Source organism: Manis pentadactyla, chromosome 17 (assembly GCF_030020395.1).
Source record: "Manis pentadactyla isolate mManPen7 chromosome 17, mManPen7.hap1, whole genome shotgun sequence".
Classification (NCBI taxonomy): Eukaryota; Metazoa; Chordata; class Mammalia; order Pholidota; family Manidae; genus Manis; species Manis pentadactyla.
Genome location: NC_080035.1, coordinates 31,344,904 through 31,365,061, shown reverse-complemented (window position 1 = coordinate 31,365,061; position 20,158 = coordinate 31,344,904). Strand labels below are relative to the sequence as shown.

The following is a 20,158-nucleotide window of genomic DNA, read 5'->3' as shown; positions in this document are numbered from 1 at the left end:
TCAACATCAGAATTTTGATGTGACAAAAACATTCAGTTTTTAGCATACAAATAAGGATGTATCAAATGCTTTAATTCAGAAGTTCAAAACAGGGAAAACAACATTAGATAAGGGAGCGAATCAGAAAAATCATTACCATTTAGGCATGGGTTAGTGACTGGGAAGGTTCATAAACAGTACTTCTGGAGCGGAAATGATGTAAGTGGTGGGTACATAGGGGTATTCATGTGAAAAAAATCTTATAACTTTTGCATTACGTGTGTGTGTGTGTGTGTGTGTGTTATATTTTAGGAGTGGAATATTTTCAAATTCGAATAGTTAAAAAATGTAAGTCACGGATCAATGATTTTTGCAGGGTACATAATTGACTAAGTAGTTACCAGAATGGATTAAAACTTATACAATGATGCTCCAGAATCTATTTTCAAAGTCCACAATAACCTCCATTTTTCCAAATCAATAAAAATATATACTTGTCGTAAATATGTAAGCAAACGATTATCCCATCTTCCTAGAAACACACTCTGGTCTTAGTTTCCAGACACCAAGATCTTCTGGCTTTCTTCCCATCTACCTGTCCATTTCTTTTCTCTCTCCTTTCTTCTCTTTTCTTGTAACTGATATTAGAGCCACATGGGGCTAAATTCTGGTCTCTGCTACCTTCTCTTATAATACTATATTCTTAACTGATGTTATCCAGTTCTACGTCTTTAAATGTCACATAATTGCTGATAATTCCACAGTTTATATGTGTACTTCCAACTTGAACTTTGATGTGTATATTAGCCTATTTAATTGCCATGCTTAGATGTCTAGTAGGCCCCTCAAATGCAGTATCTCCAAAATAGAGTTATTGAATTTCCTCCAAAACAGTTTCTCCCAAACCTCTTTTTTCCATAATACTTAACCAATTGTTCAATCAATTAATGTATTCCTGATTCATCCTCTTAATTCATTTACCCAGATCTTATTCATGAGCAAGTTCCAACAGCAAAACCTCTAGAATAAATCTCAAACACTTATATTTTGTTCTATTTACTCTGAAACCTACTAGTGCAACCTACTATCTTCTCCTATCATCTCTCTACTGCCATCTAAACTGACTCCAACTGGCTCCATTTCCTACAAAAAAAAAAACCAGAATAAATATTATAATGATCATATCCCTCATTGATAAACACTTCCATGATTTCCCTTTGCTCTCAGAATAAAATCCAAATTCATTAGTCTCATGCTAATGAATGACTCTTTCTGAAGGATACTATATCTTATATACTAGATTCTGGTCTCTGCCACCTTCTCTCCTAATACTATATTCTTAACTGACCTTATCTAGTTCTACATCCTTTAAATGTCACGTTTATGTATGACATTTAAAGAATTGATATTAGAGAATAACCAAAATATATTCTACTCAATCCAAACACACAAGCTACACTATCTATTAAATACCTAATAGGTACTCTATAGTCAATTCCAGCACCTTAAAAAATTCACTGCTTTAACCTTCATATATTTAATTATTGAAAAATAATAAAACCTCAATATATATTTTCATTATTGAGAAGTAAATAATTGCACATACTTTTGTAAAAATCCATGAGATACATCCATATCCTTTGGAAATTGCCCTGAATTTAACATTTACTATCCTTTCTAATCCCTCTCTCTTACTTTTTGGCTGCCTAAGAAAGAGCATCCAAAATTTATGCCCTTTGATTTTAACTATCACTGCATGAAAGAACTCAGTCTTCCATATGCATACCTTTTTACTGGTGTGCATAAAAGCAAGCATCCCTTAGTTGAATATTTGTATAAGAGCAATTTGATATTCTTTATCCTTTATTAAATTATAATCATGTAATATGTGTGAAGTGTACTTGTTTATTGTGATAATGTAGTTATTCTATTTTAGTTAAATATTCACTGACATATACATAAGGTCAGTGAGGGTAAGGACTTTGCTTTGTTCACCTCTGTGTCTTTGGCACTGTCTTTGATGAGAAGAACAATTCCCTGATACATAATAGATATTCAATGGATAGTAGTTGAATGCATGAATGAATATTTCATTTTAATTTCTCAGTGTTGAGAGACGATTATCCATGGGTCTGTTACATTTCTGTACAACTTTTGAGCAAGGCACTGATTACACAAAATGATGTTATTTTAATAACAGAAAGACTAGGAAGACAGAGATAATCTCTCTCAAATGTGAAAGGCAGGCATGCTTAAAAGCATGAAGATACTGTTTCCTTCTAGAGGCATATACATTTATTGCCCAGTATAAAATATTTTCCCTTCTTCTAATGCAACCCACTGCCTGGACAGGTTCCAAATGACCCATCAAAGCAAAAATTGCATTAGACAAACAGACAAAGAAGATTTTATTCAAGACTATTGCAATAGGGAAGAGAAGCCAGAACTGAGGCTGAATGCAACTAAGCTAAAACAAAGGAGGGAGAGTTTTTAAGACCTGAGGGAGGTGGAGAGGTAAGAGGCAATCTATGTTTTTGCTAACTGGCCTTTTTCCCAAAGGTAAGTTTTCTATCTTCCTGAATAGAAGTAATTTTACAACTTGAAGGAAGGGGCCAACTGAAGTTGGCCCTGGCTATCTTTCTTGATGATTACATTTCAAAAGAGATGGTTTCCATGTCTTTGAGACAGTCCTGGGTTGTAACACTGGCAAGAGGTATCTTAAAAGATTTACAGCTTGAAAGGACAGAGAAATAATGTTCAATTACAAGTTTTCTAAAGTACGTGTGCTAAGGAATGTGAAGTCAGGGCCCCAAATGCAAAAAGAATCCTACCCAAAGTTTGGTCAAGCTGAGGGAAATGTTAAGGCCATCCTCTTTGAGTAACCCTGGGGGAATTGGGACTTGAGAACAGCAAAAAAAAAAAAAAGGTGAAACTCTATTGCTGTTATTATGAGCAAAGACCTACCTTTCCTTTTAGACCCAAAGGTCATGTCTTTTATCAATACACATAAATTTGTGGCAGTGTAACTTGTCAGCTGGCAAGGAGGTAAAATCAAAGACAATTCAGAGTTCTTGACATTCAGACACTGTTTTGAACTCTGAAGGAAAATTAGCAGAATTTGTCTATATATAATAAAATCACATTAGCCACATGACATATTTAAATATTTAGCAATTATTAGCATGCAAGAAATTCATCTATAAAAATGAATTTATTGAAAATATAGTTATATATATCCTCCCATTGATGACTATTATTTTGTGTTGATTGCTTGTTTTAGTGATATCACCTTATAATATGAAAGGCATCATGTTTTCTAAGCTTTAATATACTATTCTGAAGTTTTTGCAAAGTCCATAACTCTGAAAACATTACTGTGAAATTCAAATTGATAATATTACATTGCTTGATGCAATATTGCCTAAAGTAATAATGTACTTTAAACTGCGAGACAGAAATACACACACACACTACACAGAAGTAGAGGCACAAGATGTATCATCTCTGATTTTTAGTTTGCTTCTTCATATGGACATAAATAAGAAAATTCATTTTCTTTTATAAAACATGTAAGTCATAGTATTTATTTTGAGTTCTAATTTTTTTTCACTCTAATGAAATGATTCAATTGATAGCAAACAGTATCTTCCTCATTGCAATTGTTTCTTAATGGCTAGAGCCTATTCTGAATGGCCTCATAGTTTGTACTGTTAATTGGATTTTTTAAATCTCACTGTGAAATAAATCTATTCAGTTTTCATTTCCCCCATGCTTTTAGGTGTGACAGTACTTGAAGGTCCTATTTATGCTGTCGGAGGCCACGATGGCTGGAGCTATCTGAACACAGTGGAGAGGTGGGATCCCCAGAGTCAGCAATGGACATTTGTAGCCAGTATGTCCATTGCCCGAAGCACAGTTGGTGTAGCAGCACTGAATGGCAAGTGAGTAATTTTGTCTTTTTTCTAATCTGAAAAAAAAAGTTTTTGAGTGAATGTTCTTTAATAAGTTTTAGTAAGCTGGTTCAATAAAAATATTTTTAAATATTTTAAGACTTTTGATGTTTTTTAAGTTTAGTCTTCACAGGTAATCGACAAATCCAGACTGCATATTTTTCTGGTTGACTCTCCACATAAAACAAGAATCCAAAACTTCTTCACATTAATTGCTGGTTTAAATATATTTCATAAGAATTATGTCCACTAAAGATCTGCACATTTATATCCATTCTGGTAACATAGTCTGAGGAGCTTTCAAAAGGCTACTAAAAGTTTGATGCTGAATATATATTGAGTCTGTCCACTTTTTACCATTTCCATTTCTATCCGCCTAAATTAGGAATCATCAACCTCACAGTACTGTTGATATTTTGGGTCAGATAATTCTTAGGGAGTGAGGCTCTGTCCTGTGCATTGCAGATTGTTCAGGAACATTCTGGGTTTCTATCCATTAGATGCCAGCTCTATGCCTGCCCCAGTGTGACAACCAAAGAAGCCTCCAGACAATGCCTAATATTCTCTGTGAATTGCAAAATGTATTCCCTCCCCCTCCATGAGTACCCCAGCCTTAGGGTTAATAACACCTAATCCCATGCCCCACTCCTCTCTTAATACATGTTTAAAATTCTGTTATACCTTTTTATGTTCATTTGTGTTGTCATTTTACTTCATAGGGAATATACACATTATATTTTTTGCCTTTTTATATTTTTATTAAGGTATTATTGATATACATTCTTATGAAGGTTTCACATGAAAAACAATGTGGTTACTACATTCACCCATATTATCAAATCCACCCCATATCCCACTGCAGTCACTGTCTATCAGTGTAGTAAGATGCCACATTATTAATATCACTTTCTACCTATATTTATCTTTATCTTTTTTCCTCAAAGGACTATTTCTCCTTAAGCATTACAATATTTTTCTTAAGAGTATCACTTAATTTGGAAATCAATAGTAAACTTTCAGATTTTTACATTAAATATTTTGTTTAAAAACTGTCTTGCAGGCGTATCTGTTCATAGATAGTAAAACAATAACAAAATGAATATTTTTCTTGGGTATTAGTTTTCATAATTTCCATACAAAAAAGCATAGGCCTTTTTTGCCTTTTTACTTTTTCTAGTATTTATGTATAAGAAATAATTCATCTGTTTATTAGTGACATTTTATTACCACTTATATTGTTGTTAATGGATGTATTCCTTGCATTTTTTAGAAATAGGTATCTCATTGATACAGCAAATTTGTTCAATAGGGAAGAAATACCCTTACTCCTTCATTATTTTATTCATTGCTACATTATTCTATATTAAAAATATATACACACACATACTATATTTAAGTTTTAAATAAATAACTTATCCTAGTTTAGATTTTAATAATTACTTTGCATTAAAGTTTTGTGATCCTTCCTTAATACATTATTTGAAATATCTTAATATATGTGTTTTATAATAAATCCTCTCTAAACTCCATCAGAATAAATGGGATGAATTATAATAAAAAAAGTTAATAGATAGTTTTGTAGCAAATTTTCATGTTGTTATAACTGAATTGTCTATCCAATTTCTTCTAATACTCCTTTTAAAGTGACTATACACGGACTTCATTATTCAGGTTGGTATTCTTGTCCTTGTATTTTTGGGTTAGTTAGTATACCTAATTTCTTAAAAAATCCTTATTTACTCTAATACTATTCTTTACACCAAATATCAGAGTGTGATTATACTTAAAGATTTTACTCTTGAAATTGTTTATAAAATGTAAACAATTATTCTTGAAATTCAGTAATTTTCCCAAATTTTAATCCATTCTATGAAATATTTTAAATTATTTAACTTTATTTTAAGTAATCTTTGTCCTTTAAATCAAAATAGGACAGCTCTTATTTAGGTATTTTTTTTTTCCTGAGTGTGATTTAATGGCCTCAAAATTACGTGGTTTGAAAACTGTCTATTCATGTCTAGTTGCTTTTCCTGTTTTACTCAGAGAGAAAATAATCACTAGAAAGTGACCTTTTACTTCAGACCCACAGCAGAAAATTGTTTCAATATCACCCTCTCCCTCTGACAGTAGTTTATTTTTCTCATCTCTACAGATGTGATTTTTTTCTTCTTTTATTTTTACATCTCACTAATATGTCATTCTAACCTGACTGTTGCTACTCTGAACATTATTTTGAATAATTTTTATGATTAAGACTAATAAAGGGCAGTAAACCATCCTCTTATTTATGATACCATTTGTTGTGGAAAACAAGATATTGGTTCATGGTTTATAATTAATGAGTGGATTTTGATGAATTCAGAGCAAAATTACATCAATCTCACTAACAATTCTGGTCAGTCTTCCAATAAGATAAATTAAGGTAGGTGGTACATATGTCATCTTATGCCAGCACAGCAACAGACTTAGATGAATAAAGGAATACAACAAAGCAGTGAAAGACATATCTGTGTGGTGACTGGCCATACACAACCTCAGACTCCCCAAATAATACCTACACTAGTGATTGTTTTGTTTCTTCTTTGCTCTCTGCTTTAGCTTGGCTCTTTCAAATTTGACTTCGTAACTGAAAGGCCTTTCTGGTCTGCTTGTCTTTATTGCCTGTGTTAGCTCATAGAGCAGATAGATACTGATACTGCCTGAGCACATCCATAAATAGGCTTGACTTGAATTTTAATAAATTTGTGCTCTGGCCCTTAGAAACTGTGCAAGACAGACAAACAAAATTGAGTTTGTCTCACCATTCTCCATGGCAAAACTAATTCACTCATTCATTCAAAACTTCATGTTACTAATACTCCTGGGGCAGTTGCAGTATCTATGCAGCTGTAAGTTAGAGTTAGATGGCTTGAAGTATCAGAAAAATGGGAGTCAATGTATGTTGTTTTCTCCAGCATGTCTCAGTATCTAGTAAAGAAACTTAAGCCTCAAAGCTTGTCACGTGCACGGTGCCTTCTAAGGCTCTGTTTCTATTTCTGTATTAAAGCTTTGGTCTTCTTTTTCAAGTTGGAACACCCAATTGCATAAACTTTTGCATGACAGGTAATTTGTGTTTAAAATGTATTATCTTACAGTCACACATTAAAAAAGAAGAAGAAGAAACTGCTTGTTTGCTGAGTCTCACTTGGGACTACTAATGGGCTCAGGAGGTTTGTAACTGGCCTCCTGAAAAAATGATTTTTAAGTTGGGATTTGATTGATTTAACATATTTCCAGAAAGTAGGAAAGCACTGAAATTAAAAGGAACAAAGTATGTCAAGTCCCTGAATGTGAAATGCAAACAAAAGAGGACAAGTTAAGTTTGTCTGGATATAATGAGAAAGAATGGACCCAAAAGATTGCATAGAAAGGCAGGCTCCAGGTCATCTATAGCAACTTGGCTACGGTTAAAGATGTCATAAAAGGTTAAAAAGGGTAGTGGCATGGTTGTATTTCAATTTTATACAGATCACTGTGGCTGAAGAATAATTTATAATTTTTTAAGGAAACTGTAAAATTATAAGAATCCCATCAAAATAGGAGACAGACTATGATGTATTCTAATAGTTCAAAGAGTTACTTGATAATCATGCTTCCATACAGCATGTACAGTATGCACAGTAACAGCAGACAACTCATTTTAGCTCCCTATTTAAGCATAGCCACTGCCAGATTCCTCAGTCTGAAATACTGTCTCTTTTATGATTTAGACCTCTCCTTCCTTCTCCCATGTTTACTCTGCCTTAGAGCCACCTTACGTCCCACACTGAATGGCCCAGAGTCCCTGAACATGACGATCGTTCACACACCTTGCCCTTTCATATACCCATCTCTCTGACTTTATTTCCTTTCCATTGTTTTTGTTTAATAACTTAATAACTGTCCATTTAGTTTCTCTCCTGGGATTTACACTTGATCTCTGGATACATTTGAAAACTCTCCAGAGTGATGGCCTAATGCAACTTCAGTTCTCCATGTGCAATAACTTCCATGTGGCAAAATCAGTACTAACAGGATTCAGTTTATTAAGCTTGGAAACAATAGCATCAGGAAGCGCTAAAAAAAATATACAAGATTTTATCTAAATAAAACCTAAATGAGACAATTTATATTTTATGCCTTCCAAAGTCCAGCTTAATCTATACCTTTCCATAACTCCTTTTTTTAATTCCATTTAAAATTAATCTTTCTCTTATGCTCCCAAAACACACGATTAATATTTTTCTCTGCTGTTTGTCAAAAATTCTTATTTCAGTAGAACTTAGGTGCTTTTTGCTTTGACAGATTTCATAGATAAATCACCCTTCTCAAGAACTGGAAACCAGCACTTCATTCATTTATTTATTTAATTTTTTTACAAACATATACTGGCTATGAGATACACCACAGAATAAAATCAAATCTGCCCTTAGGGAGTTTACCTTATATCGAAGGGAAGAAGAAAAAACCAAGGAAGGAAGTGCAGAACTGTGATAGGGGTAGAGTGGGAGCTGGCAAAGGAAACGTGGAGGGACTAAGTTAGAACGGATGTTTCTATCAGGTTTCAGGTCAGTGAATTCCATCAAGTTTTGGGATGTTGGTAATTGACCCATATTAATTTGATTTATTATAATTAAAAGATTCCTTTAGGAAATAAAGGAATATGAGCATGCTGTAATAAATTAGGGTAATTGTATTCTATCAGACTTAACCCACAACCATGCTTACCAGTCATGATATGTTAGCAAGTCTCAGACTGAGTTGGCCATATGTATCAACCTTCTTAGTAAGCAAGAACAAATCAGTGACACAACCTGCCTTTGGAAGCTTGCAGAAATCCTGCTCATGTACTGTAAGGCACTCCATGTACCTCTCATGAAAAGGTTCACTGAAGGGCATTGCTGGAATATTCTGCCAGCAGGATCAATGAGCCTTCTCTTGGGATCAGATTAAAGAGTTCTTCATCAATTAGGAAAAAAGGATCAAGCAGAGTTCTGGATCTACGGAGCTGTTTCTAAGGTTTTATATTGTGGGAGTTGAGAATGCTTACACTTTTATTATGCAAGGAAAGGGATGCCTGAATGTGCTTTCTGGGATGTTGTGAGTGAAATTACATTTAATATCATGGGTTAATCAACAAAACCTTCAAATATTTAGAAAATGGTAATGGAAGCACTTTCTGTAGCCATCCCTGCAGTATGCACTATTGTTAAAGTATAACAAATATTAAATAACTTTATCTAGAATACAGAATATAAATAATGTAAACTTCTGGGAAAAAGACAAAGGGATCGGGAAAGACTTTCTAGTAGAGACACACCCAAACTGGTTAATGAAAAGTACACTAGCCTTTGTAGTACAAAGGTACTTAGGTTAGATGCACAGTGGTGCATAGGGCTGGAAAAGATCTAAAGCTGGGTCAGAAACTACTAATTGTCTCCTAATGCTCATTCACTTCTTTTATATGACAATAAAGACACCAATTGTTCACTAAGCATATGGTCACCTAAAACAAAATAACATATTCCAGCACCTCATCACTTAGGTATTGCCATGTAACCAAGTTCTGCCAATGACATGTAAGAAGTGAGTTCTGCACCTTAAAAGATGAAGTTTCAAAGGGAAGATGTGTGTCTTCTTCCCCTTTTCCTTCATCCTGCTGTTTGAACCATGGCTGTGACTGCTAGGGCTACCTTAAGACACCAGGACAAGAGAGTGTGTAAGACAGTTCTAAAATGGGGTTTTAGCATAGAGCCCATTTACTAAGCAAGAAGTATTGACAGTTTTATTCACGCTATCTTTTAAAGGATATTTGAAAATGAAACAGCTTTGTAAGATAGAGACTTTCTCTCCAAACTCTCTTTGGGTCAGAGATTAAAAATGTTGCTGGACCAGAATAAGGAAGATGGAATCTCCCTTCACGGAAAAGGTTAGGCAGGTTTATCGGTGGCCTCCTTTAAAGGATTAGCACGTTTTAAGCTCTGTATCCCTCACCTGAGGAAATGCCAGCTGCACGTGCAGTATTTACCTGAGTCTCCCTGTGCCGCCTGGTCTGAGCTGGGGAGACCAGAAGAACCAGTGTGGACACAAAGCCCATGCCGCCTATTGTGCTGGGAGTAATAAAGGCATTTTTCTCTGACCCAGGAGTCTTGTGCCTTTTTTCCAGTATCTGTGAAACTGCGGTAGGCTAATTTGTTAGGCCTCAAGTAGGGTGAAATTTCAGATTCCTCACAGTTCTTGACAAAGTGTCTTGTTCTACAGAAGATACAGTTAAAAGAGTTAACAGCCTGGGTCTCAACCCTGGCAAGCTGCTTTACACACATTTGGACCTATAATCTAATATTTGTTTATTATATTTCTGATTATATTTTTGTTACACACATTTGAACCTATAATCTAACAGGATTTGTTTCCTGCAACTGCTATATTGCAACATACCAGAATTTTAAATATTTGGTACTCAGATGGGCATCTGGCAACTAGGTCTCAAAACACTGAATCTTGGTTGCTCAACTTTAGGTAAAACTCATCTGTACGCTGAATGAACATGTAAGTTAGGGAAGTAATAGGAAAGATTGATTCTTGCCATTCTCAGCAAAATTCTAGAAGAATTTACTTTAGCTTTACTTATGTCTGGGATATTTCTGAGCTTCTGCCAGTTTGTGGCATTGAGGAAATATACTGGTCAATATTCACAGCAAACTGAACTCTGAACCTGATTATTCCTAAGAATGCTATTTTTCTGTCCTCTTCTCATTGCCTCAGAAAAGAATCCCAACTTCACAGCATGACATGCAACCCCTACCTACATTCTCACTCTGATTTTTTCAGCCTACCAGCTGCATCTCTTCTTTCCTCTCCTTCACCACCGCCCCTCCCATCAATATGGTAGACCTGTCAGTCTTTATTTACCACCTGCTATGACCTTGCATGCCCCTCGTCTTTATACTCAATGCCTCCCCTGTGCGTAATGCTTTCCCCCATTTCTTTATCTTACAAATTTCTACTCATCTTTCAACTCTAAGTTAAAATGTCACATTTCCTTTCTTGCTGTGAAACTGTCAGCTGTCACTTTCTATGTTGTCACTACATTTACTTCTAGTATCAGACTCTTCTCTGCACTTCAGATTCTCAGCATCTAATTTGTCTTCGTAGTGAAACAAAACAAGCAGTCAATCAGTCCAAACTAGGACTAGATTGTGAGGGGAGATCTGACAAGAAAAACTTTAATAACTGTTCATGAAGTTCTGTGCATGTATTCTAACATTTATTCTCAATGCTTAGGGTATATTGTTTCTATCCCTTGGTTACTTTTAGTACTTTAACAATAATTATAATAATAGTTCTTATTACTGTTTTTTTAAATTTTTATATCCTAGTTCTTAGTAAATTTGTAAGTAGGTTATGGATAATGTTGGTTGATAGGATGTATTTGCAAAGTACATAATTTTCAAAATCTTTCCAAATATTGAAACACAGCTATTGGTTTTAACAGTGGATTTAAAGCTTGTTCCTTGGGGAAAGTTCAGCTATTTACTCTTTTCAGTTAATCTTGTCCTAGTGTTAAACAATAATTTATTTCATATTATTAAAATTATAATAATTTCATTGTTAACCTGTAAACCATATAATACTTTGAAGGACACTAAAAGGGAAATATACCAAATGAAAAAACCACTAATAATATAGCTTAGGTTTTAATAATTTATATAATGATAGCAATTATATTAAACCTTTACTTTACAAAAGGAACAATCAAGTATTATCTCATTTTTCTCAAGATGTGACATAAATTTCTTTATTGTATAATCCCTTTTGTTACTGGATTTTACTAGGGGAAAGTTCACAAAGAAAGAGAAACTAAATGAATAGTGGTTTGTAATATACATAATTATATTAAAGAAGTCAAAGATATTGTTACTAGTGAACTTTGCAGAAACATTTACACATAAAGGCTATACTAAGAGGCTCAATATTTGGCTTCTGTCATGTAAGGAATATGTTTAATTATCATTATTTTTATATACATTTAGCTATATCTTTGTTAACATTTTTAATAATTTCAGAGAAAAGTATACTATTGGACACACATATTGTATGATCAGCTATGCCGATTTCAGATAAATCGATTCTGTAATTTATGCATATAATGTGTATAAATAAATAGATTAGCTTGAAGTCAGCAATTCCTTTAAAACAATAGAATAAGAGAGGGGGTACTTTTCTTATGCATAAAGTATGTACCAGGGACTGTGCTAGGAGCACAGTTTTAATAATAATACCTCAAGACTATAGCATACTTCTTTTGAGTTACAGCTTCAATTTAAATGAAATATAGAAAGAAATGAAGCTTAGGTTTCATGAAAGGTTTAGGATGATAAAAACTTCTGAGCAGAATAATTATTTCACTTCTGAGTGCTTTTGCAAGCTACATTGTCCAATACTTGTCCTTTAAAATGCTCTTATTGATAAATTTTGACATACCTCAAGATTGAGAGCTGGCAGACAACCTGTGAGTAATCAAGCAAAGATGCATTACATCCATAAAGTCACACTTGGGCAATCAGAAACATTTTATCATAACAGGCGTAAAGAGAAACATAAACAGCTTTTGAAAAAAATGTCTCCAGGACTTGAAGTCATTTTAAACATCATATTCTGGATTTATGAAAGGATATTAGAGCAGAAGTGTATAAATCTAAGACCTGAATGATTTCATATGCTAAGTAATAATGTTTTCATATACATTTGCTTAGAAACTGAAAAGTATAGAATTAAGTCTATTTACCAATATATTAACCATATGTCCACTGGTAAAACAAAAATTCCACACCTAATCTTAATAAATATAAGCAAGTCATATCTCTCCTCTGCTCAAAATCGTGTAAGAGATTCCTGTTTCACTCAGGGTAAACATCTACAAGCATCTGTATGAGGCCCCACCTTGTACCTGACCTCTCACCTCACCTCCCACACCACCCTCTGTCTGCTCCAGCCGCGAGGGCTTCTTTTCTGCTCCTGGAAATTTGTACTTCACTCAGTCTCAAAACTTCTTCCCCAAGATATTCCTGATTTCACCTTCCAACTCTACTCTCTTCTTTAAATTTTTGTGCAAACATTATCTTCTCAGTGACCTTTCCTGATAATATATTTAAAATTGTAACTACACCCCCAAAGTTGCACTCCTAAACACACTTCCCCTTTATCTATAGCACTTAGCATCTTATAAAGAAATATATAATATATATATGTTTATTTTGTATGTTATGTCTACCCTCTCCTCTGGAGGAATTGTGTGCACAGATTTTTTTCCTGATTTGTTCATGGATATATTAAATAAAGTTTGGATAGTGTACAGTAAGTACTAGGCATTCAAAAACATGTGCTGAGCAAATGAGTAAATAAGTAAATGCAACTTTGTACCTCACAATGATGAAATGTTCATGGTTATGATCAAACAGGCAAGATGTACTTTATTCAAACAATATATTTCTGATCATTTAAATGCCATTATGATGAGTACTTATTTTCCTGGGTTCCTATCATACTTGTCTTTAATGAAATAATAACAACAAAATTAATGTATCAAGTTTCAGTAATCTTCAGTTGGACTAATGTCATTGCACACCTTTTTCCCACAAAGTCTTATCTATCTGTGTAACACATGAGCTGTAGCATAGGCACTAAGAAGGAAGCTGGTGTTATGACAATACTTGTTTAGGTTATCCCATTTATTCAGTGCTCTGAACTGTGGAGCCAGAACATGAAGAATAGCATAATGCTAGTGCAAACCAAATGATCAACAAGTAATCAGTTTTCTCTTAACTATGGTCATTTTCAAGAACTGGAGGTAATATAACTTTAAATATCATAAGTATTTGTTAAAAATAATACATAAATATTATTTAATTATTTGTACAATCTTCAATTAAATCTGTCTAACATTTTAGAAATAATGGAGATTAGAAAATTATAATTGTTCTTATTTCACCTAGTATATATGCTGCACATTGGGACGGTGGGGATTCCAGGTATGTGTAATCATGTATTGAATACCTTAAACATTTTTTTCCATTTGAAGTAACATATTTTGAACACATTTGAGGCTTATACTGTGACTGAAAATTTATTTTTAAGGGACTTTTTCTTTTCTACATTTTGTCATACAGACTAATATTAAAGTGCATTTTTCCAATTGTGCTTTTAGGTTGTATTCAGTTGGAGGTCGTGATGGAAGTTCCTGTTTGAGTTCAATGGAATATTATGATCCTCACACAAATAAGTGGAACATGTGTGCTCCGATGTGTAAGAGGAGAGGGGGTGTCGGGGTGGCCACGTGCGATGGTTTTCTTTATGCAGTAGGTGGGCATGATGCTCCTGCTTCAAACCACTGTTCCCGGCTGCTAGATTACGTGGAAAGGTAAGAACCCCAAGGACACAGATAGCAGTGAAAGAGATAATGAGGATTACATTGATGCCGAATTCATATAAAAACTGCATAATTTGTAAAGGTAAATTCAATTATTAGAGCTGTTTGTTTAGTCTCTCTCTCTCTCTCTCTCTCTCTCTCTCTCTCTCTCTCTCTCTCTCACACACACACACACACATGGTTTCATTCTTTCTTATTTTTTCTCCCTCCCTCCTTTCCTCCCTTTCTCCTTCCCTCCTTCCTTCCTTCCTTCCCTCCTCTCCTTTCTTTCTCTTTCTTTCTTTAAGTCTTACAATTTTTTTTACCCTAAAGCAATATTTAAATGTTTCTTTAATGCATTTTTAAAAGGTCAATTAAAACACAGTTTTAACTAATTTATTAAATTTATGAATGTTTGTTAATTCTTTTTAAAAATTGGATATTTTACTTATTCTGTTCATCTTGCCTTGTTTGTTCTACTATACCTTTCAAACTCTTAAAGGTGAATTACAAACTTTGTTTTGTGCCACACATTTCTTAATGCAAGACAGACTTGTAATAACTTGATTTTCTATAATCTTGTTGAATAGGGGACATATAGGTCCTTTTTTAATTCTTCTAAAAACGGCCAGGTACACAAAGGCTGTAGTGGAAAGGCACCTTGGCCTCAGGCTTGGTTCAACAACCCAGACACTTTCTGGCATGGTTATAGCTAAGTTCTCTTTAAGGGCTGTACATCACCTAATATACTGGGTACACTAAGGATTAGTGAAACCTATGATGGTATTTCTTATTACATAAGGATGCATGCTGCTATATAGGGAGGTGAAAATAGGGAAATTTGAGGTCAACTGCTTTATCAACTGGGATAGGATAAGTAATTCTACTATAATGAATAAAATTCAAAACTCTCAGTGACTTAATACCTTAATGTTTTTCTCTTACTCATGCTACATATCCAAGACAGCTCCATATTATTGCTCTGGTACCCAAAATGACATATAAGCTACTGTGTGAGTGCTGCCAGTGCCAGAAGGGAAAAGCCAGAGAGTAGTTCACTGGTTCTCAAAGATTTTACATGCAAGTGATGTAATTCCTTTTTGTTACTTTCATGACAAACCAGTCACATGGCCACAGAAAACTTCATGAGGGTGAGAGAACGGTATCCTAATTTGTACATTGTAAAAGAATAGGAGATGTGTGGTGGATTGCATTGAAAAAAAATACCATTTTCCTCTTAATGTTAAAAACCCACATCTTTTATACCCTTGCTTAAAAGTGGTATAGTCAGTGGGAAAAAGGTGCTCTCATTTGTGATACTTTTTCCTGAGATCATGTGGCTGTTTTTACTGAGAATAAGGTCATTGGCAAGCGATAGCTTTTAGTGAACAGATCTGTTCAAACTTAAGCCACTTATTGAATAAAATATAGAACATGTTTAAGGATTTGATACTATGTGAAATGGTCTGTAAATTTATGGCTATCTACACATACAGCATTTAAGCTCACCACAATTTCACTTCAACATTGTCTTGTCCAGTAAAATTAGGAACTAGAGGTGTTATAGTTTGGACAGTGGTCAGAGTCCAAACATATAGATGTATGCTTTTATATAGAGGAGCATGCAATCATTTATCATAAAGATACTGCAATAGCCTGACAGCTCATTCACATTTTCCTCTGTTAAATTTTTGGGAAAAATAACAAGGTGAATATGATGGAGCTCCTACTTTTCCTATGAATATCTTACATAAATGTTACTAATGAAATGCTATTACAATTTTATCTTCTAACTTTACTACATAATATATTGAAATGTTATTTGTGAACAGAGGCATAAATAATTCAGTCTAAAAACACATTTACGATACAAAATTAGATTTAAATAAGCTTAGCTATTTCCAGTTACAGGAGAGCAGTGGGTATGAGCAACTTAAGGAATGTAGAAGCACACGGCATTATCGTGATCCACATCCTGGTTCATATTATGTGTCAGATTAATAGCATTTTTGCAGTTTCTATAACATATATTCTATATTGATGATTTCACATATAAATCATCAATAAATCAAGATATATCATGATACCTCCATAGATAAAGAATGTTTTCAGTATATAATTGAGAGCAAATAAATCATTAGGAAGAACAAGAAGTAGTGTATAATGCAATGCCTTATAGATAGGTAAATAAATGGATAGAACAAATTTTATTATATGACAATGATTTCTAAGGGAAATGTGAAGGAATTATATAATGGTGGTGTCAAAAAAATACAGTTTTATAAGTCATCAAAAACTATAGAATAATGTTGTCTTAAACGCAAAGAACACTGGTACCTCAAATCAGAACAGGAAAGAAAGCAGGGACTTAGAACAGGGATTTTAGAACAGTTAATGGAACAGTGAGAACTAATTTTGTAGCCAACCCTCACTCTAGTGAGAGATCTGAGTGGACAGAATCAGTGTCCAAAATATGCAGTAAGTTCTAGCAGAATTTAGGCCCAGAAGGTGCAATGTGTTAGACAAAGCACAGTTATCCATCTATTTACATATTCAAAAATGTTCTGCATAAATTTTTCACCATGCTAAGCAGAGCTTAAAATTATTAGATGAAAGAGACAGAGATATAATTATAACTTTAAGATCACAAACAAAATAGGAACCAGGCAATGGATCAGAAAATATGCTCAAAGGCATCAATTCCCCTACTGGCTAATAACAGCTCAGGTCCACCTTTGTCCTCAAATCTGTATCCCTGTAAAAAGGTCTGATAGGAGAGGGATGCCAAGGGAATAGAAACTTCCTAAATCTGCCTTGTTTCCTCCAATTTTATTTTCCTTATGGTAGCCAGAGAGATGTTTTCCTAATGCAAATTTGACCTGAAAGCCCAAAGGAGTTTTTCTTTGTACCAGTTATGAATATTGTAATGAAAAAATTTATTTGTTTTATATTAATATTTCCACTAAACTAGATTCCATGTGCTGATGAGGACCAAGATTAGCATGTTCACCCCTATATTCCTCCACTTGGCATCCAGTACCTGGCACAGAGCACTCAACGGCATTTAATGAATCAGTTAGACGTTAAGATACACAGGCCTTAAATTTGTCACAAGGAAAAGCATCTTGAGGTATACTGTAAATAAGTAGTTATATAGATTAATAAATAGATATTTGATAGATAGTGATGTATGGGTGTATTTATGTACATATGGAGGAATGGACAGATTGAGGGAAAGACATAGACAGACTTTTATTTGTCATTTCTCAATTTGCATGTGAATGCCTATTTCCATCGTCACAGCATTTATATATATTTTAGGCATTTATTTAATAGAAAATATTTAGAGCCTAAAATATTAAGCAAATTCTATATATAAATAGAAAATTATATATCTATATCTTATTCTCCAAACATTATTAACAAATATATATAAACAATTTTTCTGTATTACCCACAACAAATATAAAAGGTTTGTTCAAATTCTACCAAAATCTACTCTAGACATCTCAGAAAAGTCATCTAAAATAACAGTATTTAATTTATTTCTGTTAAAATATGGTTCAATATTTTTTTCATCTTTAGGTCTTTGATAAAAAAATGAAATAATGGAAGTTAAGATTTGCTGCCAGACATAAAGGGATAAATAAATTATTAATTAAATAAATTAATTATTTAAATTAATTTATAAATTTAATAATATAAATAAATTTAAAAATATTAAAAAAATTAATTAATTAATTAATAAATAATTAAATTAATTAAATTAACTCTTTTTAAAATGACCATAAACACTGATGTATAAGAGAAGAGTGGAATTTTGGGATATTTGATATAACTTAATTTCTCACTTCATCTTTTTGGTTTAAACATAATCTAAGAATTGTAGCATTTCCACGCAGTGAAGAGAAATAGTAAAGGAAAGACTTCTTATTTAAATTATGTGTGCTTATCCTATGCCTTATGTAGCATGTAAATATATTAACCCATAGTTTCATATATGTGAGATCTTAAATTTTCTACAAGACAGCAATTACTTGAATTGTTTAAATATGTTTCATAGGAGATTTTGAAATTTTCAATAAGATATTTCTTTCTTGTTGTTAAGATTGTTGAATCTAGCCAAATAAGCATAGCATAAAATGACCAGCTAGTCTGTTGTTAATATTATTTTCCTATTACTGTGCATGATAATCTTTGCTCTTTTGTATAAAAACTATGCAAGAAAAGAAAAACATGGGACACAAACAAAAATGCCAGCTAAACTCTCAAAAGCATAGATGAAAATATCCGAAGAAATTCTAGCAAATCAAATCTAGATATAAGCAAAAGGGGTAACCTATCTCAACCAATTTGAGTTTATTCCAGAAATAGAAGTTTGGTTTGACAACAATAACAAAAAAACCTAATACATATAACTCAATACAGTAACAAAATAAACAAACATCCAAATAGATGCAAAAATAATAAAACCCACACTGACCATAAACACTCTCACCAATCTTTGAAGAGAAATTAATACAAAAATAAATAGACAGATATTGAAATATGTTGTTTTGCACTTTTCATTGGAATAAGAAAAGAAAGACTGCTAATACCACTTTCATTCAACTTTCTAATAAACTTGCCAGTGATAAGGCAATAAAGTGAAAGAAAATTAATAACAACTGGAATGAATGAAACTGTCAGTATTCAAGGTTACATGATAAATCTCTAGTTATCTTTTAATCACAATTTAATTGAAAACTATTTGATTTAAAAAGTATGTTAATAAGGTAGTTATATATTCAACCAACATGTAAAATTATTTTTATTTCCACTTTCCAGCAACAAATAATAGAAATATTAATGTATAAAAAGTGACCATTAAAAAGTTTTTTTCTTAGTTTCTGTGATATGACTGCCCTTGCACTGTTCACCATGTAAGAACTTAATCACTATGTAAGAACTTGTTCACCATGTAAGAACTTGTTTGTTATGCTTCAGAAGATTGGAGACTGTTGAGAATTAGGCTTGGGGTTGATTAATGATTGTGCATTGAGTCCCCTATACAGAATTTATTGTTGTTAACAACCATTTGATAAATAAATATGAAAGATGCCCTCTCAAAAAAAAAAATAATAATAATAAAAAGTTTTTTTTCTTTTTTAAGGTTTATTTATTTATTTATTTATTTTGGTATCGTTAATCTACAATTACATGAAGAACATTATGTTTACTAGGCTCCCCCCTTCACCAAGTCCCCCCAACACACCCCTTCACAGTCACTGTCCATCAGTGTAGTAAGATGCTGTAAAATCACTACTTGTTTTCTGTATGTTGCATGGCCCTCCCCGTGCACCCCCCAACACTATACATGTCCCCTTTCTTTTTCCCCGCCCTTATCCCTCCCTTCCCACCAATCATTCCCAGTCCCTTTCCCTTTGGTAACCATTCTTGGGTTCTGTGATTCTGCTGCTGTTTTGTTCCTTCAGTTTTCCTTTGTTCTTATACATCACATATGAGTGAAATCTTTTGGTACTTGTCTTTCTCTGCCTGGCTTATTTGACTGAGCATAATACCCTCTAGCTCCATCCATGTTGTTGCCAATGGTAGGATCTGTTTTTTTCTTATGGCTGAATAATATTCTTGTGTATATGTACCACTTCTTCTTTATCCATTCATCTACTGATGGACATTTAGGTTGCTTCTATTACTTGGCTATTGTAAATAGTACAGCGATAAACATAGGCGTGCACCTGTCTTTTTCAAACTGGAGTACTGCATTCTTAGGGTAAATTCCTAGAAGTGGAATTCCTAGGTC

General features: G+C 33.4%; 1 protein-coding gene across 1 annotated transcript in view; it reads left to right on the top strand.

Moving 5' to 3' along the window:
• The window catches only part of KLHL1 (kelch like family member 1), a 361,767-nt gene that overhangs the window by 324,068 nt on the left and 17,541 nt on the right, over positions 1-20,158 (top strand). The window contains exons 8-9 of the mRNA XM_036893901.2: positions 3,758-3,920; positions 14,155-14,367. Of these exons, the coding sequence (XP_036749796.2) occupies positions 3,758-3,920; positions 14,155-14,367 (376 nt within the window). The remainder of the gene's footprint in view (positions 1-3,757; positions 3,921-14,154; positions 14,368-20,158) is intronic.